General features: G+C 42.3%; 1 protein-coding gene across 10 annotated transcripts in view; it reads left to right on the forward strand.

Annotated features, from left to right (window-relative positions):
* SLF2 (SMC5-SMC6 complex localization factor 2) overlaps nt 1-22,939 on the forward strand; it is a 57,272-nt gene that overhangs the window by 27,463 nt on the left and 6,870 nt on the right. For 6 of the 10 annotated variants that reach the window (XR_006292064.1, XR_006292065.1, XR_005226349.2 and 3 more), the window contains 11 exons: nt 1,053-1,155; nt 4,140-4,215; nt 5,847-5,988; nt 6,794-6,896; nt 7,884-8,060; nt 8,709-8,806; nt 10,548-10,635; nt 11,226-11,354; nt 12,139-12,216; nt 21,263-21,729; nt 22,851-22,919. Coding sequence is in view for 3 of the 10 variants with exons in the window: in XM_043550554.1 (XP_043406489.1) it covers nt 1,053-1,155; nt 4,140-4,215; nt 5,847-5,988; nt 6,794-6,896; nt 7,884-8,060; nt 8,709-8,806; nt 10,548-10,635; nt 11,226-11,354; nt 12,139-12,216; nt 21,263-21,349; nt 22,851-22,919 (1,150 nt within the window). In the remaining 7 variants the exon portion in view is untranslated. Of the gene's footprint in view, nt 1-1,052; nt 1,156-4,139; nt 4,216-5,846; nt 5,989-6,793; nt 6,897-7,883; nt 8,061-8,708; nt 8,807-10,547; nt 10,636-11,225; nt 11,355-12,138; nt 12,217-21,262; nt 21,730-22,850; nt 22,920-22,939 lie in introns of those variants that run through there. The other 4 variants (XM_043550554.1, XM_037905916.2, XM_043550555.1 and 1 more) reach the window with 2 other exon arrangements.

Below are 22,939 nucleotides of genomic sequence, written 5' to 3' on the forward strand. Positions count from 1 at the left end.
GTAGAGGTATACACATTGAAATGCTTCTCCTGCTATGCTGACACAATAAAACCGCCTCGAGGAGCGGCATAGAATTTATTGCGATGTAGTTAAAGCAATGTAGTGTCAGTATAGACAGCTCACTTGATTAAGTCTCCTAATTTGCCTCCAGGAGGTGTTCCACAATGCCCCTCATGACTGCTCTGGTCACCAGTTTAAAGGTATACAGGTACACATACACATACCGGACACGGTTCTAAGAATGTGGCTTTATGCATCTGAAAGTTCTGCAGCCACTGCTTGTCATCCCATACATGCATCACGAGGCGATTCCCACCACTTAGTGCTTGTTTCCCACACCTTGGCAAGCTGTTCTGTGAATGGCAGCAGCAATCTTGAATTATTTGTTTCCATAGCAGACTGCAGAGCAGGGAACACCAGTTCACTCTGTTCTGCAGCTTATGGAAAACTGCCGGACCAGCTGCGTTGTGTTCGTATGCTCATCATCACAGTGATCAGCAGCTGAGGATCCATACTGTCAATTAACGGTAGTGGGCGCACAGTTTACTAGGGCTGTTGAAAAATGTTGTGAAATGAAGTAGGAAGCCCATGGAATGATGGGATGGAAAGTCTTGCATCACAGGATGGCATGCACATCCCCATAATGCACTATGATCCATTCCCAGAGCTCCCAGCAGCAGAGGGTCACAAAGGGTGGTGAGTTGCACAGTGGAATAGCTACCCCTAGTGCAACACACTCTCTGTCAATGCAAGAGCAATGACTGTGGACGTGCTCAGCTGACACAAGTGACGTTGCTTGGATGTGCTCCACCGATGTTGTTAAAGCAACTTATGATCGTTGTCAAAACTTAAGGTGACTTAACTCTGTAGCATAGACGTGGCCTGCAACTTGTATCCACCAGGAATATAGTGAAAAGAATATTTGTAATGGATGTTTCATAAACTCAAAATTCTTAAGTGAGATCTTGGGGAAAAATGTTGTTTTTATGGTTTTGGAGATGTCAATTTTATCACCAAATTGATTCCTGTTCTCTTTCTAACTATTTTCACAGATCAGAAGTAACACAGCAACTTTCTTTAGCAACTCAGGGTTTCCTCAGTTGTGCTTACAGTTGTACGCAGTGCCCCATGCCAGTTCTGAAGTGGCTGTTTCAGGTAAGATCACTGCTATTTTTCACTTCTCCTAGGTTAGATTATACAATTATATTCATGATTAGTTTATTTGGGGACATACAGTTAGAATACCCAAGATTGTGAACCTACTAGATCAGTTTCTAATTTAAACATAAATCACCCTGTCTTTCTGGATCCTGATCTGTCCTCCAATCTGAAATATTTCAGCTGCACCTCTCTTCCTGCAAACACCAGAGACATTTCAGACACTGTGGGGTTCCGGGGCTTGGCCATGCCACTTCGGTCTTTTCACCTTCCTGGCACTACAAACAGAATAGGACTTCGGCAATCCTGCCTTATTCTTTAGAATCCTAGTGTCTTAAATCTTATTTTGGGGGCAACAGAAAGCTCTCTTCCATCTTCCCATCCCTACTATCCCTTTTAGGAGATGAAATTTCTTGTACCCAGTCTGTCTAGTAGGACCACCTACCAAAACTCCTTTTTTCTCCTCTTCCCTCCCCCAATCGAGGCAGAGCTGGCCAAACAGTGCAAGTAGAAGACCAGTAGGTGCTCTTTCTGTCAGGAGTCAGAAGGATTGGGGAGCTCTGCCACACCTGCTCCCATTCCATAGAATCTTATGCTGGGGAAGGGGCTCTGACTCTGGACAGCAAATCAGGTTTTCCATTCCCTTGTGACTCTTCCCCTATCACCAGCAGGCTTCTGTAGAGACCCTCAACAGGGGTGGTTCTGTCCTGAAACAGGCCTAAGGGTGGAATATCTCTTGTCTATCACATGGATGCTATTGACTTCAGACATGTGGGTACAGGAGTCTGTACAGTATAGATGTTCTCTGGAGCTCTTCCACACCCTTCATTTCCTCTTTAGACCCAGAGAAAAATTAAACTGACTGAAGGAGGCCTTTCACTTCTATAGTTAAGGGCCTTAAAGCCTGTCTTTCGTGATAAAAGATGCTCAAGACCGTAGTCTATTCTCCACAGTAAAGACTAGATTATGAAGAGTTTGACCTGTCTTGGACCTCAAGAGAATGAACAGGTAGATGAGGGCAAAGTTCAAGATGGAGACTTTAGTTGCAGTTATAGCAGAAATTTCTCCATCAAACGTATTGACACTGGTGGTTATGGCAGAAGTTTATCTGCATGTCTCTATCAGAGTTCAGTTGCAGAAATCACCACAAAAAGCATTACTTTTTAGTCTGTCTTCTGCCCCCAGGATGTTCTGATGTTGTCAGTAGTGACACTAGCCAGACTTAAGGAGTCCAGGAATTCATCTTGACATTCTCATCAGAGCTTCATCCCCAGGGGCCATACAGGAAGCACCCCAGGGTACTTTCCTGGTCACATGATTCAGGCATGTGGGATTCTGATAAATAGCTCTGACACCCCTCTCCTTCTAGCCCCTCATGCAACTACTAGAATGAGTGATTCAGAAGATCAAAACTGAAGAAGCAATCAGTGGTCAGTCATTCTTATCACCCCAAATTGGCCAAGAATACATAGTTCTCAACTAGTTAAATGAAGAGATGTAACAGTTCCTTCTCTGCAGACAGCCTCTCCCGTCCCATAGTCTGTTCTTGCATACCGCCTCAACTACCTAAACTGGGTAGCTTGGCTGTTCAGCAGCAGTTGCTAAACAAGGTACTCTCCTAGCTTTCTTGTAGGCATTTTACACTTTTCAGCTTATTCTGAGTATTGACAGAATTCTAGTAATGGTGTCAAGGGGGGGGGTAGATTAACTTGGAAACCAGAGATTCCATCTCCACTGGATTACTTGCAGCTCATCCTTGACTTGGAGTTGAACAGTTGCATCTCAACAGCAAATAGTGTTCACAGGTTTGTCATAAGGTAGCTCAGAGACTTTGATATCAAAGTTTTTAGGGCAATTTGTCTATCCAAAAGTTAGAGCTGTTTTCCAACCTGGGAGTAGGGTTATAAGCTCTTGCAACCTATCAAGTCACTGGAAAGTAGATGTCCCCTCCCTACTTTCTCTCCGTAAAGACATGCTTCTTGGTATCAAAGACTTACACTGAAAGAGTTTGAAGTCTCTGCTCTTAGAGGGCACTGGCTTTACAGCATATTACATATAGCAGTTCTCTGTAGTTCATTTATTATCAAGGTAAACACCCTTCCATTTATCACAAGGAATTATTCATCTTGCCCAAAATCCTCAACATGCATGGGTAGGTGGGTCAAGTTCTGAATCATTGGAGAATATGCAGCTTCAGGAAAACCGATTCCAGAAGGCAGGAGCTCACTTACCACATTGGCCTCAGGAAAAGACGTGAACCACCATTTAAGAAATCTTCTTTAGGGTTGTCTTTATATCTTTAAAAAACCATCCTCCCCAGTTCTCTTCAACAATATTCAGGAAGATGGTCTCCAAATGGATTAATACAGTACTGCTGGTTTTAGGATATGCTGCTCTCCCTCCTTACCAATTTTTCTTTATTGTTTGCTACATCTCAAATGTTTCTGAGGGAAGAGGTCAAGATTCAGAGAGCAGATCTTACTGTTGCATTTCCTTTCTTTCCCCCAAACTGCCTGACTCAAAATAAGTTCTTCTCTACAATCACCTCTTCAAGGGTCATGTATATAGTTGAGACCTTATTCGAATGTATTAAGAGTTTATCTACTGAGGTGGCTTAGCCTGCGGGAGAAGTCAGTTCCAAAAAGAAAATCCTCATGTGACATATCTCACATTGAGGTTGCCGCAACTAGTATGAATCGTCTCATGAACTGTTGAGACATTGGGATGTAGGGTTCTGACCTTATCCTTTGCAAGAATGTAAATTTTAATTAAAACATTCACAAGATAAGAACTCTGTTTGAATGACGCAAATAACCTGAATACCCTGTGGTATCATGTCTCACACTGTTCCTTGCTTAGGAGGCTTTGGCATTTATTTTTTTGTAACCTGTTTCTTCTCTTAACAAGGATTCAGGTTATTTTATTAATAAAACTGCAGTGTACCTAATACGTAACTTAGTTTGCAATGCTTCTTTCAACAGATGATGTCAGTTCATTCAGACTACTATGTTTCAGTGCAGATTTTGGATACGCTGATGGAGATAACAATTAAAAATGGTGAGTCTTTTAAACGAGACAGTGTGATTGACTGAGGAAAATGGTCATTAGGCCCAAATCTAGAAAGAGGAAAAACAGAGAATACGTTGGTTCTCTTTTATTACATTGCCACTGTAGATCCAGATTGTGAGTTTAGGTCCCTTTGCTGTGTGATATGGCACACATTTCATAGCCGCTAGTCTTTCAGTGATTGTATGCAAGCCGTGCAGCTGGTCGTGATCTCACTGTACAGCTGCAGGGGTGATACACCCAATACAAAGGTTACTCCGGTCAATTACCTTCCATCCTTGCCCAAATAGCACTAAAACTAGGAAGACATCTGTCCAGTAGATCAAATGTTGACGTTTTCCCCTCCCAGAAGTCTTTGCCTATACCTCACAAAATAAAGGCTGAGGAAAACGGTCCACAGACTAAAAACTAGAAGGCAGTGTGATTTTTCAGATGGTTATCTGGTTATATCAAACGCTGCATGGTTTTCCTTCAGGATAAATAGCAGAAGTGGTAACAGAGGGCCCCATGTATGGAAATGGCCTTCGAGCATCTGCCCCTGCCTACGTCTCTGCTCTCATTTCCTGCTTATCCTCCCCTCTCTCATTTGCAGTTTCAAGGACTTCTGTCTGACCACTCCATATATTCTCCAGCTTTTTTGCTCATTCAAATCCCTCAAGACTCGTTACTGATTGAAGCCTACCAGCTAATTCTTTTAATTAAAAAGACAGTCACTCACCCATTTCATATAAACGTTTAAAAAGCTGGTATGGGTCGAGTTTCTCTGAACCATCCTATTTATTTTCTCCTTGATTTCTGTTGTCTGCTTAGATTGTAAGCTTCTGGGACAGGGAACATGTCCTCCTCTGTCTTGTACATCACCGTGTGTATCTTTGTCTCAAATGTTACTCCATAGGAGTAGTGTTTGATCCTGCTTGGGGCACTTTCAGTTTCCACTGTTTTCAGCATTCCTCGCAACAGCATCAAGTCCCAGTTTACAAAAGCGTAAGCCAGTTCAGAGCTATAATCCTGATTCTTTTTGTTGTCTGAAAAATTTTGCATCTCATTTTTATCTTCCCTTCTTAACTTAGCTATCCCTAGGCTCGAGAGCATCTTCTACAATTACTATGTGTATGTCAGACAGTAATGCATGCTATAAACCAATATCCCCTAGGCTTTGAGCATCATCTCTTTGGTAACTGCCATCAAACAAGAGTAAATTATACCTGTACAATGCTTTCTGGTTTAGAAATTGTGTCCATTCTTAGAGGCAGGCATAACCCTTCCGGTATTCTGATAATAGCCCCACTGGCAGTTTATCTGGTCCTCTGAAAGTAACCCTCACCCTACGTATCATGCCCTGGGTTGGGGAGCAACTTCAAAAACTCACCTAAAACATAAACTGCTCTCAACTAGACAACCAGTATCACCTTTCAGTGTCAAGCACCACACCTTTAGTGCTACAAAATTATCCTGGTGCCTTTGTGGATAACAGGCCTGTGCTTTGATGTACAGAAGATCCTCATGTTAGTAGTGCTTAGCACTGGCATCACATATGGCCATTACACATATTCAGTTTGTTTAAAAGCAACAAACTCTAAAATTAACTTTTTAAACATCAGTGTCTTGTTTTGTACTTGTAGCTTCCATCAATGATGCACAGTCTAAAGCGTGGATTCCCTCACTGTCTGATATATCGGCTATATTTATCAATATGGGAGTGCCTTTTAGATCTTTATTTCCTCTGCAGCATCTACAGCCCACCTTTAGTGAAGATGATATTTTGTAAGTATTTTGCTCTTGCTTTCTTTGCTCTAAACAATAAATATCCTATCTCGTGCTGGAATGTAGACTAGGAGCTGCTTCCTTGGTTTTCTTCTGTCATGTCCACTCTCTCTGCATTTTTAACAGTGTACAACAGCCTGACGGTTAACCATATAGTACATAGAACACATACCATTATAACAATTTCTGCCAGTTAAATGTTCAACAAATCAGAGGGTTTATCGGTCCTTGGCTCTTCCTGCTTTAACTTTTCACTGAGTTTTATAAAAAGCACAACCTAGGAAATTGGGCCAAACCATTAAGAGTGCTTTAGAGCAGTGGTTCTCAACCAGGGGCCTGGGGTCCCCCTAGGGGGCCTCGAGCAAGTTTCAGGGGGGCCTCCAAGCAGGGCCAACATTAGACTCGCTGTGGCCCAGGGCAAAAAGCCGAAACCCCACTGCGTGGGGCTGAAGCCCAGGTCACTGACCCCTGCCACCTAGGCTGAACCTCAGCAATGTAGCTTTGTGAGGCCCCCTGTGGCATGGGGCCCCAGGCAGTTGCCCTGCTTGCTACCCCCTAATACCGGCTCTGGCTTTTATATGCAGAAAACCAGTTGCTGGGGCACAGGTGAGCTGTGGAGTTTTTCTAGCATGTTGGGGAGGGCCTCCAAAGAAAAAGGTTGAGACCCCTCGCTTTAGAGACACCCAGAGCTTGTTCCCTATAACACTTTCTAAGAAATCATATAATATTTTTCTTAAATTGAATCAAAATGGCTTTGGAGTATCTTTTTTTAAATGTGTAGGTCATTTAACATGTTTTCTCTTAGATCTGAAATGCAAATAACAGTGGGAAAACAAACAAGTGGAGAAACCTCTGCAGGTCCCGCTTTTTCTTGTCTGCCAGAAACCAACCTAATTAACGTGGTCAAGGTGAGATTTCTCACATGCTGTTTTTTTTAAGGGAGATCTATGTCTGAGTGCGGTACTGGATATGTCTTGTGAAGGTAATACTACCCTGAGAGAAAGCCAAGCTCATGTTTTTAAGCTAGCTCTTCCGAGTAAAAGTTTCTAAAATGTAAATACAAAATTTTTAACTGGCTTCAAAAATATCTTGTGGAAATACTTTAATTGTCATAACATATCATTTGTGTAGGGAAAGCGGTAACTGTATGATAGCATTACTGTTTACAGGAAATATTTAGAGCAACATTCTTGAGAAATCCAGAATATGTGTATCTCAGGATGTAGGTTAAGGTACATATATTTTCAGAAGAGAATAAAGTGGGATTAACCCATACAGTAATACCTGAGAGCGTCTAGTCAAAATCGTAGATTTTTCAAGTATTGTTCGTTTAGCTGGGAAGCTTGTCAGCCACTCACCACCCTATATTTATATAGAATGTCTGTTCCATGGGGGATGATCACTGCTACAGCACCTTTTCCCAGCCTCTCTGGGGAATATTGTATTGGAATCAGATGAAAAGACACCCTGTCTGAATGACAGAAAGGAGGGAGTGAATAGTTTAAGAAAAATGTGCTACTGTAAATGAAAAAATACTCCCTTTTAGTCCCCTGGTATGATAGGAGATGTTGCAAAGGAAATCCATCAGTTAATACACATTTAATATGCCTGCTGGCAAATTTAAGCTCCTAGAATATATTTTAAAATACGGCAGAGCCCTGTTTATCTGGCCTTGTTGGGACCCCTTGCCAGATTGGACAAAGAATGGGGAAATGCAATGCTGCATCGCCATCTAGTGGCCACAGGCGAGATCACCTGCTTCTGGCCCTGGAGTCCTGGTTGTTCTGTAAATGCAGAGAGCCGGTAAGGAGGGGGTCGGATAAATGGGGCTCTACTGTAGTAATTTAACTGAAAATCTCATAATTTAATATGTTTGGGTTTTTTTCCCCAAAAAGTTTCTTGGTTTTTGTACAACTATGTATCCGGACGGGTATGCGGACCAGGAGCTGCTGCTGGTGCTGGTACTGCTGTTTAAAATTAGCCTGGAAAAACGACTGCAGCAAATTCCGTTGATCGATCTTCAGGGCCTGCTGTTAAACCTACTGAAAAATATCAGAGACTGGGATGCCCAGGTAACGTCATACCTAATTTTATAATGCTAGGTATACAAAATTACAGCTTGAGTCCAAGGAAACCCTCTCTTGTTTAAACATCGGCCTGTATTGAAGTACGTTCATGTGGTCATCCTGACTTGTGTTCTTGACTTAGCAAAAAAATAATTTTTTTTAACATAAATAAGAAAATTACAATTGGAAAATTCAGCATAAGCAAGATGAGCAATCATGGGGGAAGTGACGGAGTATGTGGGGGAGAGTTAAATGTTTCTCTACCATTGTGCTTGTCTGGCTTGTTTGTAAGCAAGCAGTATATTGAATTGTACAAGAATCTGACTCAACAGAATTCTTGTAAATTTAGAATGTCTGCTTGAAAGAATGAAGCAAAGCATTATCCTAAATGCAGCTGGCAAGCGAGTTTTTTGGCATACAAACCTTGACTGTCCTACTGTAAATTAATAAACCTGGAATATCTATGGGCTGACTACCTACAAATGCAATGCAAAAAATATCATTAAGGACATACTCTCCCTTCTTTCTGCACGGCTCCAGGAAGGGGATAATGGTTTGATTGTAGATATGTGGATTTTCTGACCACTTTTCATACATGTAACAGCTGACCATTTTAATATAATCCATTCTTAGTAAAGCTTTTTCCTTTTTAAGATGCCTCAGCTCTGTCTGACAATTAGTGAACTTTCCAGTCATCACCATGATCTCCTTTGGTTAGTTCAACTGGTCCCTAGCTGGGTAAAGCGTGGAAGGTAATAACAGTGTTGCATTTATTTGATGTTAATAAGTTAACAGTTTATGTAATATCAAAGCACATTAGACATATCCTGAAATACACACAGGTTTAAGTAAAGCCTACAAAAAGTGGAAACATTGGAAGAAATTACTAAGTAGTAGTATAAAAGAATAGCATAAGCATGTAGAAAGGCTAAGGCACAAAATGTGTTGCTTCTAGTAAGGGATGTAAGAGGCAATACAAAGAGGTTCTTTAATTACATTAGGAGCAAGGGAAAGACAAAGGAAAAGTATAGGTCCTTTGCTTAGTCGGCAGGAAGAGATAACTGATGACATCAAGAAGACTGAGGTAGTTTTGCTTCAGTTTTCACTAAAAAGGTACTCAACGTAATATCAAGAACACGGGGGAAGGAACGCAAACCGAAATAGGGAAAAGAATAAGTTCAAGAATATTTGGGTCAGTTAGATATATTCAGGTCAGCAGGGCCTGATCAAATTCATCCTCAGTTACTTAAGGAACTAGCTGAAGCAGTCTCTGAACCGTTAGCAATTATCTTTGAGAATTCATAAAGGATGGTTGAGGCCCCAGAAGACTGGAGAAGGGGAAACCTAGTGCCTGTCTTTTTAAAAAGTGGAACAAAGAGGACCTTGGGAATTATAGACCTGTCACCTAACTTCAATACCTGGAAAGATTCAGGAACAAATTATTAAACAATCACAATTAAATTATTAAACAGTTTGTAAGCACCTAGAGGATAATAGGATTATAAGGAATAGCCAGCATGGATTTGTCAAGAACAAATCATGCCAAACCAACCTGACTTCCTTATTGGACAGGGTTATTGGCCTAGTGGGTATGGGGGAAGCACTGCAGCTTTTGACACGGTACCACATGACTTTTTTTCATAAGCAAACTAGGGAAGTGTGGTCTAGATGAAACGCCTATAAGGTGGGTGCACAACTGGTTGAAAGACCATACTCCTAATAACTACCAGTAGTTCTCTGACAGACTGTGAGGTTGTTTCTAGGGGGGTCATGCAGGCGTCAATTTTGGCAATACTATACAATATTTTCATTAATGACTTGGATGATGGAATGGAGAGTGTATGTATAAAATTTGCAAGTGATGCCCAGCTGAGAGGAGTTTCAAGCACTTTGGAGGGCAGGATTAGAATTCAAAATGACCTTGACAAATTGGAGAATTGGTCTGAAATCAGCAAGATAGAATTCAGTAAAGACAAGTGCAAAGTATTTCATTAAGGAAAGAAAAATCAAATGCACAACTGCAAAATGGGAAATAACTGGCTAGGTGGTGCTGCTGAAAAGGATCTGGGGGTTATCGTGGATCACAAATTGAATGAGTTAGCAATGTGATGCAGTCCTGAAAAAATATTCTCTGGTGTATTAACAGGATTCTTGTGTGTAAGACATGGGAAGTAATTGGGTCCCATAGTACTTGGCACTGGTGGGGCCCCAGCTGGAGTATTGTGTCCAGCTTTAGGAAAGATGTGGACAAATTAGAGAGTTCAGAGGAGAGCAACAAAAGTGATAAAAGGTTTAGAAAACGTGACCTGTGAGGAAAGATTTTTAAAAAACTGGGCCTTCTACCTTTATTTAGTGAAGCTGGAAGATCGCACTAGATATGCAAAAAAGCACATGCTAAAATACTTTAGGGAAATCATATTTTGCCTCATATGCAATGTTAAAAAGCACTTATTTGAGATGTTCCTTTTTTAAAAAAACAAACTTCTCTTTCAGACAAATAAGACGACACCTTAGCCTAACGATAATTTCAAAGCTTCTTAACAAAAAGTATACAAGTTTACCTGTTACCAGTGACCTGCAGGTACTGTATACATACTTTTTGTTAAAATTTTGTGTGCGGGTTTTGTTTCATTTTGCTATTTAGTGATTAGATGTGTTTAATTTACATCTTGGTCTTGACTCTCTGAGGCTCATATTTGCTGTGGTTTAGGAGTTCTTCAGGATGACCGATTAGATTTCTAAAATTCTGTAAATCATGAGTGCTGTATGCTGTTAAATATAGCTCTTCAATTCCCTGACTTATTCCACAGCTACCATTGCTTTATTCTGTAATAGGTGATTTATTTTTTTTAATGTTAACTCTATAAGATCCATTTTCCTGACAATAATGGTACCATGCCTTTTGCAAGTTTCTCCTGCTTATTGCTTGTCATGCAAAAATCAGCATTTGGTTACTAACATAGTGTTGGCTTAATGTTGGCAACACACAAGAATTCACTTGTTAGTTTGTGAATAGAGTAAAATTACCTACTGTTTTAGATGTTGAGTTTTCATTTTGGTGGACAAAATAGTCTCCAACTGGTGGTGATCTGTTATTTGTACTGTATTGAGCTTTGCAGTGTCAGGAAGCTATACTAATTCCTAAACATTTGTTTGTTGGCTTTTATATAGATGTCTCTTCTATATCAGTATCTGGTGCAGATGAAGCCTTCTGACTTATTACAGAAAAAGATAGAAGCAAGAAAGGAGCAACAGGATGACCTCAGTGGAGAGTCTGTCCGTACAGAACTAGAGCAGCAGGTATATGTGATTTGCATTCCTCCTAGACATTTATTTTGTCATTTGGAACATGTTGACTTTCACAGTTTTAGAGTTAAGTGCTTGAGGGGTTCTGTGTATGGAATGCCTTGCAGCATCTTGCTCTTAGTATTTTATATCCATTCATATGAGCTGAGATACTATTATTATTTATTGTTATGGTAGTGCTTAGAGGCCACAGCTGAGATTGGGTTCGTATTGTGGATGAAAAATGCCTAGCACATAATAAGGCACTTTGTGCCCCAAAAAGCTTACAGTCTGTCTAGAAGCTGTCTACTCTGCAGTAATATTATTCTTTGCCTATATTGGAAGACTGGAGATTGTGCAGGATGGCTTAGTCTGAAAGCCATTCCTTCAGGATCTTGGTATACATGTTTGATGTTGGGGGGTAAGCTGAGAGAAAAACATAGCTACCCATTTTATGCATCCAGTTTGTTTAATTATAACAATTGGAAATACAGAAAACCTTTCAGGTCATGTAGGGACCCATGTAAAATTGTTCCAAAATTGTATTTTCCAGTGCTCTTGTCCATATTATTTCAAATTATTTATTTAGGCAAACTTTCAGATATACATGTTTAATGACCTGGCCATCTGGCTTTCCTGAGGGCTTAAAACTAGATATTATAGCACTAAAATAAAATGATCCTAAAATCAATTATCCGTGGTGTAGTTTCAGATGAGGGTGGCAGCACTCTGAATTTAACTAAGATTCAAGTTCACACTTACAATATTAAAAGCATTAATTATGTTGGCTTCTTTCTAGGCCTACTATCTGACCTACAGTCTTCTTCACTTGGTCAGTGAAGTTAGTTGTTTTGACGTTGTGAATTCTAATCAGAGGGTAAGTAACTGGCTCAAGTGATTGGCTGCTTAAGATGGTGCTTTTTTGTATAGGGACAGTTTAAATTTTGTTAAATATTAGAGGAAAACATTTCTTACTTGTGTAAGAGATCAGTGGAGCTAGCTGGAGGACAATTCTGTTTTGTAACAAATTTTGAGGCTTCAAAATTTATTTTCCTTCCAAAGTAGAACAGAAACAAAACCTTCTTCGAGTAGTGTCTCTGTGGATGCTCCACTTTAGGTGTCTTGACACCATGTGCGTGTAATCGGAGATTTGTGGTAGCAGTGCTTGGTTGGGCTGTGCACGTGCCGTAGCCATCTTGCACCGTTCTGAGCAGTTACCTAGTGGTGCTCAGCCAACCGTCCTTCAGTTTCTTCTCTGCCGCCTTTGGGTTGAGTCAGAGCGATCAGCAGTTCCCTCTCTTACCTCAGATAGTTCATAGTTAATAGTGTTAGCTTAGTTGTAGTTAGCTACCCTACTGCCTTGCCCTACTATAATGTCTTATATTTCTTTATTTATATATAATAGAAAATATATTGTCTCAATATAAATCCTCATACGCCCACATCTTGAATACTGCGTGCAGATGTGGTCGCCCCATTTAAAAAAAAAAAATTTGGAATTGGAAAAGGTTCAGAAAAGGGTAACAAAAATGATTAGGGGTATGGCACGGTTTGCCCTATGAGGAGAGATTAATAAGACTGGGACTTGTCAGCTTGGAAAAAAGACAACTAAGGGGGGGATATGATAGAGGTCTATAAAATTGTGATTGGTGTGGAGAAAGTAAAGAAGGAAGTGTTATTTACTCCTCCTCATAACACAAGAACTAGGGGTCACCAAATGAAGTTAATAGGCAGCAGGTTTAAAACAAACAAAAGGAAGTATTTCTTCGCACAACACACAGTCAACCTGTGGAACTCCTTGCCAGAGGATGTTGTGAAGGCCAAGACTATAACAGGTTTCAAAAAAGAATTAGATAAGTTCATGGAGGATAGTTTCATCAATAGCTATTAGCCAGGTTGTGCAGGGATGGTGTCCCTAGCCTCTGTTTGCCAGAAGCTGGGAATGGGAGACAGGGGATGGATCACTTGATGATTACCTGTTCTATTCATTCCTTCTGGGGCACCTGGCATTGGCCACTGTCAGAAGACAGGATACTGGGCTAGATGGACCTTTGGTCTGACCCAGTATGGCGTTCTTATGTTCTTCATATGAAAAAAAAAAAAATTCTTTTTCCTTTTACTGTGCCCCTGTCTTTTCAAGAGGCACACAGCGATAGCCTCAAACAGGGCCATCCCTGTTTTTTCCTTAAAGAAACAGACGCTCTCAGGCATGCCCGGGTCAGCTGGCTTTAAATGCTGCCTGACTTGCAGACTTTCTATACTGGTCTCTGACATAACACATCACTCAAAAGTGCCCAGGCAAGAAAAGCCAGGGATCTCCAACTGAAGCTCCTCATGATGGAGAAATCCCTCAGGCCAGCCTCAAATCCAGAGTCCAGGATGCCCCCTGGCCAACGGTTGCTGGGAACAGCAACTGATGGGTTCTGCTCCAACAATGGCTCACAAGGAGCCTGTTCCAAGCATGGCTACCAAAAAGCAGGCATGGACATCCCCACACCGAGAATTGCCTAAAAGAAAACAATCTCCAACGGAAAAATCTGCCCTGGTACCGACGGCAGTCAGAGTGCCGGACCGCGCAGCACTGGGAACGTCCGGCATCGAAAGTTCCCAAAGAGCTGAAGACCCTATGTGGGCAAGCTTTAATGGAGGTTCTCACAGCAAAGTGAAACTTTCCAGCTCGGCACCCATACAGCCGAAGACTACCTCGGTAGTGAGTGGTACAATGGCTTCACCTGCTGTACCTATACCGCACAGCTCTAAATCCTTGGCACCGGCAGCTTCAACTCATACTCCTGGGCCATCTACCATGCCGTCTCCGGCACTGAGCCTCACGGGTCTGCAGCAGTTCATGAGGCATTCAGACCTGATAGTGGGCTCTGTGCCTGAATCTCCTTTGCTCAGAACCGAGGGTACCCCATCCAGATCGGTACCAAGCCAGCTGACTACTCCCTGCAGATCAGCCCCTCCTATCTCCAGTGATGAGGAAGAGGAGGATGAAGCAGTAATATACACTCTTCACCATTCCTCACCCAAGCCCAGACCATCTCACCACCAAACGGATATATGAGGATGGTATGGTCAGCCATGGGCACCGCCCCCACCATACCATTCCCACCTAACTGGTCCTACTGGGATACATGGGCAATGTATATGGCCCAACACCACAGACTCATTAGCCCGCCCAGGTCCAGAACAGCATGATACTCTTCAACTGTCCCAGCTCCCTCGGAAACACAAGAGAAAGAGACTGAGTGACCTGAGAACATAGCTGAATATGACACTTGGCCGCCTGCTTACCTCTCTTCGTCGTCACTGAACAAAACCATAATGCCGCCATCACCCACCACGGGGGATGATTTCAGATCCTTTCAGGACCTCTTGAAAAGGGTAGCCGAATCTCTAGACACTTCACTAGAACAGCTACCAGAAGCCCAACCTAAGCTCACAGATGTACTCCAGGCATCTCCATCGGCAAAGATAGCTCTGCCAATTGATGATGCAATCATGGAGCCTGAAAAAATAATCTGGCAGACACCCGCTACAGCACCACCCTCAAGTAAAAGATCGGACAAAAAATATTATGTGCCAGCAAAAGGGGCTGAGTTCCTATTTACATACCCTATGCCAAACTCCTTAGTAGTGGAGGCGGTCAACCAAAGGGGGAAACACAACTCCTGAATGACACCATACGGCAAGGATTGGAAAAGGCTAGACCTTTTCAGTCAAAAAGCTTATTTCTCAGCTACACTTCAGTTCTGCATAGCTAACTATGTGGCCCTGCTGGCCAAATATACACACAATATGTTCTCCAAAATGTCAACTTTATTGAAAATTTACCCAGTGACAAAAAAGAACAGTACAAAGCAAATATTTCTGAAGAGTCTCTCATCACCAGGATGGCCCTACAGGCCTCCCTTGACTCTGCAGACACGGCAGCACAATCCATCACGAAATCTGTGGTCATGCGCCATACATCTTGGCTCCACCTCTCCAGGTTTCCAGGGGAGGTCCAAGCAACAGTCGAGGACTTACCCTTCGAGGGTCAGAAACTATTTGCAGATAAAACCAATGTCTCATAGAATATCAGGGTTGGAAGGGACCTCAGGAGGTCATCTAGTCCAACCCCCTGCTCAAAGCAGGACCAATCCCCAACTAAATCATCAGCCAGGGTTTTGTCAAGCCTGACCTTAAAAACTTCAAAGGAGATTCACCACCTCCCTAAGTAACGCATTCCAGTGTTTCACCACCCTCCTAGTGAAAAAGTTTTTCCTAATATCCAACCTAAACCTCCCCCACTGCAACTTGAGACCATTACTCCTTGTTCTGTCATCTGCTACCACTGAGAACAGTCTAGATCCATCCTCTTTGGAACCCCCTTTCAGGTTGTTGAAAGCAGCTATCAAATCCCCCCTCATTCTTCTCTTCCGCAGACTAAACAATCCCAGTTCCCTCAGCCTCTCCTCACAAGTCAAGTGTTCCAGTCCCCTAATCATTTTTGTTGCCCTCCGCTGGATGTTTTCCAATTTTTCCACATCCTTCTTATAGTGTGGGGCCCAAAACTGGACACAGTACTCCAGATGAGGCCTCACCAGTGTCGAATAGAGGGGAATGATCATGTCCCTCGATCTGCTGGCAATGCCCCTACTTATACATCCCAAAATGCCATTGGCCTTCTTGGCAACAAGGGCACACTGTTGACTCATATCCAGCTTCTCGTCCACTGTAACCCCTAGGTCCTTTTTGGCAGAACTGCTGCCGAGCCATTCGGTCCCTAGTCTGTAGCAGTGCCTGGGATTCTTCCATCCTAAGTGCAGGACTCTGCACTTGTCCTTGTTGAACCTCATCAGATTTCTTTTGGCCCAATCCTCTAATTTGTCTAGGTCCCTCTGTATCCTATCCCTACCCTCCAGCATATCTACCTCTCCTCCCAGTTTAGTGTCATCTGCAAACTTGCCGAGGGTGCAATCCATGCCATCCTCTAGATCATTTAATGAAGATATTGAACAAAACCAGCCCCAGGACTCATTACATACCCTAAAAGACTCAAGGGCGACCTTAAAAAGCCTGGGCATCTACATACCTGCAAACAAAAAGAAACGGAGCAGGTTTTAAACAAAGACAGAATAGATGTCTGCAGAATCAAGACCAGCCTTCAAAGTCTCAACAATCCACTTCCAGAAAACAGTTTTGAAGGCATGGTTGAGGACACGAGTCCTCCACACTCTCTTATTCCAGAATCAGAAATGGTCCCCCGTCTTTTTGGAGACCATCTGTCACCATGCTACCCAGTCTGGCACTCCATCATGACAGACAAATGGGTGTCAGAGATTATCTGAAAGGTTTACTCCATCCCCTTTATTTCTATCCCACCTACCCACCCCCTTCCCCGTCCCACTTTAGGGACCCCTCTCAGGAGCACCTACTACAACAGGAAATAAACCACCTTGTACAAGTAGGTGCCGTGAAACCCATACCATTACAACACAGGGGCAGAGGTATCTGCTCACACTATTTTCTAACTCAGAAAAAGACCAGCGGGTGGAGACCCATCCTGGATCTACACAAACTCAACAAATTTGTAAGAACACAACATTTCAGAATGGTGACCAACTACAATAATTCCAGCACCATAGAAGGGAGATTGGCACTTGGCCCTTGACCTTCAAGATGCATATTTTCATATCACTATACACCCGTCACACAGAACATTCCTGAGATTCATCCTAGGGAAGCAACACTTCCAGTACAGAGTACTACCCTTAGGCCTGTCCACCGCTCCGAGAGTCTTCTCAAAAGTTCTTGCTGTCGTTGCAGCTCACTTCCGCAGACAAGGAGTAATGATATTTCCATACTTATAAAGAAGGTGTCCAAGGGCACCAATGCAGCAAGAAGCAATAAATGCCACGCAGCGCACAATAACCCTGTTCACGGACCTAGGGTTGCGAATAAATGTACGAAAGTCCACATCTGTCCCTGTCCAAAAGTTGGAATTCATAGGAGCCTACCTTGATTGTCTCACAGCAACGTTACCCCCAACTATGCTTCCTCGCTCTAGTCAGCCTAATTCAACGGTGATGGACAGCCCACAGACATCCACCAGAACATGCTTACAACTCTTGGGCATATGTCAGCAACAATGTTTGTTGTAAAACATGTCAGACTCCTAGGGTTGCCAACCCTCCAGGATTGTCCTGGAATCTCTAGGAGTTAAAGATTAATCTTTAATTAAAGATTGTGTCGTGATAAAACCTCAAGGAATCCAGCCAACCAAAATTGGCAACCCTACAGACTCCATGTGAGATGTTTGCAGGTGTGGTATATACTGCCAGCGTATATACCACACAGATATTCTCTCAACCGACGCCTCACAATGTCATGCAGAGTGAGACCTGTAACACGGTGGACACAACCAAAGAATATCTGTTCAAGAGTCCCGTTCCAGCAAAGAACTCCAACCATTACAATCACGACAGACGCTTCCCTAATAGTTTGGGGGGGCACACCGACTCAACAATATGGTTCACGGCCACTGGTCTCCAGCGGAGTCCAACCTGCACATAAACTTACTGGAGCTAAGGGCAGTCCAAAATGCATGCAACCATTTTCTCCGTCTAATCAAGAACAATGCCATCAAGATCCTCACGGACAATATAGCATGCATGTTTTATATAAACCGCCAAGGGGAAACATGATCATACTCCCTATGTACACAGCCAATATGACTTTGGAATTGGTGCATCACCAACAACATAGAGAGATCTGCATCCTATCTTCTGGGATGTCCAAATACAATAGTGGGTGTACTAAGCAGGGATTTCTCACAAACTCACGAATGGGAGATGGATCCTAGAATTCTCAAGTCCATATTCAAACTATGGGGGTTCCCCACCATAGATCAATCCAGATGTGCTACCAAAACAATAATGTACAACTTCCAGCAGGAGTTCACACACACTCTACCAGAGCACTGGCAGCCTATGTGGCCTATCACTGACATTTGTAGAGCAGCTACCTTGGTATCAGTCCATACTTTCACAAAAAACTATGCTTTAGAACAACAATCAGCATCAGATGCTCACTTTGGATTTAAGATGTTATCCAGCATCAACAGACCAACTTTGAAGCCCCTCCCCTCCACTGAGGGGCACTGCTCAACAGTCACCTAAACTGGCGCACCCACAAGGACACTCCTTGAAGGAGAGGGTTACTCACCTTGTGCAGTGACTGAGATTCTTCCAGATGGTTGTCCCTGTGGGTGCTTCACTAACCTCCCTCCTCCCTTCTACTTCGGTGTTTCGTGCGGATTCTCGGGGGTAGAAAAGGAACAGGGGGATGGCTGACTACACACCGCTATGCAAGCACTCGGAACAGCATGAGACGGCTACGGCACGTGCCTGGCCCACCTGGGCACAGCTACCACAAATCTCCAATTAGAAGCGCAGGACATCAAGACGCCTAAAGTGGAGCACACACAGGGACAACCATCTTGAAAAACCTCAGTTACTGCACAAGGTGAGTAACCCTCTCTTTCAAACACTTTCATGAAACAGAATTGTGTTTGTCTGTCTTTTCGGATGAAAAAGGTTAGATTTTTGTTTCAGGTCTCTGTAAGTGACCTGACAGTCCACCTGGACCTCAAAACCTTCACACCGAACTCTTTTTGAAATGGATACATCTCAGCAAAAGTTTCAGCTCTAAAACAGCATATTTTGACAAATAAACATTTAGTCAAAAATGTTTTGACCCACTCTCTAGATATTGCAAAGTATTTAACAGAGCGTAGTGAAGTAGTGGAGTGCAGCAACTGCAGGCTAATATAGCAGCCATTATAGGCTCAGTAGCAATAGCTCTTTTGGCCTAGGATGTTAGAATCCATTTATTGAGCGGATATTGACCAGGAGACATCTGTTATCCCATACAGTAATTTGGTCTTTCTTTATTCGTTCCCATTGAATTGCTTACTGTAAGGTAGCTGAACAGTTCTTACCGCTGATGCTGTTGCCACTCCATGGATCTTCCACATGGTGGTTAAAGAAATCTGACTATCATGTGACTCCCTTAAGACGGAGAATGTCATTCTTATGTCTGTTCCAATCTGTTGCTAATATTTGTGTGACTGAGAATCTTCGACTCCTTTGAAAGTGGAGAAAGATTCATAGTAGCTTTATTGTGAAGATGTTAGTGACTTGTATTGTATAAACCTTTTGTTTACACATCTTTCCTGGAAATTTGTTTTTTTAAAATAAGTACCTTAATACATTTCCCCCTCCCTAATGTTGTGTTTTCAGTTAGGAATCCCACTCATTTCTTCTCCACCAAATTTACTTTTTTTAATGAAAAGTGGTGGCATGATAGAATACCTTTCTGCTGTCTAATCAATGGGATAGGCAATGTATAAAGCCTTTAGCACTTGCAGCTGTTTTCAGTATTGTCTCTCCTGATTAGACTGTACCAACTACGTAGGATTATATGGTATCTTTGTGATGCTAGCGGATGTCCCTGAGCAGTGGTTCTTTACTGTGGATCAGCAGTGGTCCACAGAATGAAACCTTTTGACAGCTATTCACTGGGAGATGGAGGACAGAAGTCTCTTATGAAGTGGTTCATAGAATTGGAAAAAAGGTTAGGGAACTACTGCTGTGGAGAATAGGATGTTTGCCTGCTTCACTTCTGATGACCTTAAGTAGGCTTCTAGAAGTGAAGGGCCTGTGCATAACCCACTAGTATATTTTCCATTTAAATGATCTATCTTGAGATTCAGATCTTCCTTGGTTTTTCCATTTTTATTAATCAAAAATAAAAGGTCCATGCTTCAAAGTGCAAGCTTCCCTCCTCCAAGCACACAATTCCAGTCTCCACAGAGGAAAGTCAACTCTGTTTTTTGGAGACTTGTTTAGGAAGGAAACAGAATTCTGCAGTGAAGCTTCCGTTAGATATGGGAACCAGCTTTCATTGTCCCAAACTACTGTAAAATGGATCCTAGTTCATATTTAAGCAAAAGGATGTTGCCAGAAGATTAATAATCTTCCAGGAGAGCTGCCACAAACATGAAAAGACCATTAATTCCTCCATGGAAATGCCTAATGATTACCTGACTTGTCTGCTGAAAAATTATATTTTGACTATTGTAGTTTCATTGCTTTTCATGAAAATTTGATCTGAGTGGCACCTTTAGTCTTCTAGGGCATTGAAGACTCAAAAAACTAGCCAGTCAGAATTAAACAGGACCCCTCAGCCGGGTCCATTTTGGGGGGCAGTGAGCCAGACAACCACGTCTGCACTTCACTCCATGTCCCCAGCCAGCCCCAAACCGAAACTCTCTCCAGCCCCTCCTCCTCTGGGCTTTGTCCCTTTCCTGGGCCAGGAGGTCACCTGATTCCTTTGTTCTCCAACCCCTTTAGCTCTCACCTTGCAGGGGGGAAGGGCCCAGGCCATCAGTTGCCAGGAAACAGGGTGTTGGCCATTAACTGTGTCCAGACCCCTGCACACACCTGCCCTCTAGGGCTCTGCAACAATCATATACCCTTCTCCCACCCCCTAGATACTTAAGAACTGCATAGGGGAAACTGAGGCACCCCCACACTATTCAGAAGAAACATTAAGGACAGTCCTGCTTTGTCACATCTGCTCCGTGAATATAACTTTGGAACTACTATTTAAAAAAATGTTTAGTCATGAGTTAAGTGGTGTTAAAGGTGCCTAACAGCAGTGGCCTTATGGTTCTAAAGTCAGCCAGATGTGTGTATTGGAGAAAACGCTTCAAATTAAAAAAAAAAAAAAAACTGAAAAAAAAATAAAATTAAAAAGCCCTGCAAAAACTGTGTGCTTTTTCCTGTGTTTGCAATTTTTCTGTTTAGGGTTTAGACAAAGTTTAATTTTGAAGTGATGAACTTCAACATACTTCTGAATTTGTGTTTATTTAGAAGTACTTACTGAGGCTCTGCGGTGCCTTAGAAAAACATGTGAAGTGTGATATTAGGGAAGATGCAAGGCTATTTTATAGAACGAAGGTAAGCATACGTGTGTCTTCGAAGTGTGTTCCATTTCCGTGCCCCAATTTAGGAGGTTCTAGAAGTACTGAGATTCCCTTACATTTCCTTGCTGGCTTTTTATACATGTGGGCCCTAATCCTGCAAGGACTTGCTCATGTTGCTTACCTCTGTGCACTGCGAATAGTCTCATTTGCTGTCAGAAGGACTCTTCAGTGCATAGAGTTAAGCACGTGTGTAAATCACTGCAAGATCGGGGCCACACGGCCAGAAAAAAAGATAGCTGCAACGGATCTCTGGATACTGCTGGTTTTTCCTGCCTAGAGACGTCACTGATTGTTGATGGGGGAAGTGCTCTTTGGGACAAGGGATCTGTCCAAGCAGCACTTACAGAGAAAAAGATAAGAGGACTTGGAAAGTAATCTGATCCTTTTGCACAGTGATCCATAGCTTTTATTTGAATTAACAAGTAATTTACATACATAATTAATTAAGCCACCAAAAAACCCAAGGTGATGCAGAATTAAGCCTAGCTCACCTATTTTATAATATGTTATGGTGCTTTACTTACGAGGGTCTCAAGTTTGTTACTTGAGTTACTTTCATGTGCTTTAGTAGCAAGCCACGGCATGGCAGTCCTTACCTTTCAAAAGCCTTTTGTTCAGTTAAGTCAAACCTTTATATTTTAATGCTGTTTTACACCAGCTTAGAGAATTCACTAAATTTCTACCCTTCAAAAAGCCTCTTTATTGACATTTGATTCTATAGAGGTGTCATTTGGTGCAATTAATACTGCAGACCTACTTTAACTATATTTCAAGTTTAAACTGCATCCCCACCACCATACATATCTTTTTGTGTATTTTTTCCGCTTACCCTTGAGGTGGGAAGGGGTTATTATTTTCCTGTTTAATTGCTTCTCCCCACCGCTTCTGCTTGTATGTATTGTTGTGAAGTAGCTCTTGGGGGCGGGGAGGGGGGTACCATTGTGTTGGGTGCTGTACAAGCAGAGTAATAAATAATGTAAGCTCTTCAGAGCAGAAATTTGAGTGCATACTCAAGATTGGTAGCCATGAAGTATGGCCTTATGTATCAGGAACACCTTTTAGAAGCTGTCTGTGCTGCTGTTTGTTGGCCAGAGTAATTACTGTAACAAGATAATCAATCCAATGGCAACCTGCAAGACTTGCATTTTACACCCTGCTAACCCAAAAAGAGTGAGACACCGGTATTATCAGGCAAATGCTTTCACGCTGATCTCAGGCAAATGCTTTCACGCTGATCTCTAGCACTGACATTATTTACGTGTTAAATTGAGATAATCAAGTTTAATCTTGCTTGTAAAATTGTCTATCACTCTAGTATCCGCATATGGAGTATAAGCATTCGATTAAGAGCTCAAATGCTATCACCCCAAAGCCCCGCTGTATCACAGCTTTAAAAGGGATCTTCATATGCTGTCTAAGTCTCACATTTGTTTTTATTCTATTAAATAGGTAAATGAATTAATTTTTGTTTATAGGTAAAAGACTTAGTTGCTAGGATATATGGCAAGTGGCAGGAAATGATACAAAATTCTCGGCCTACTCAGGTACTGTTAAACCAATTTTT

Source organism: Chelonia mydas, chromosome 7 (assembly GCF_015237465.2).
Source record: "Chelonia mydas isolate rCheMyd1 chromosome 7, rCheMyd1.pri.v2, whole genome shotgun sequence".
Lineage (NCBI taxonomy): Eukaryota > Metazoa > Chordata > Testudines > Cheloniidae > Chelonia > Chelonia mydas.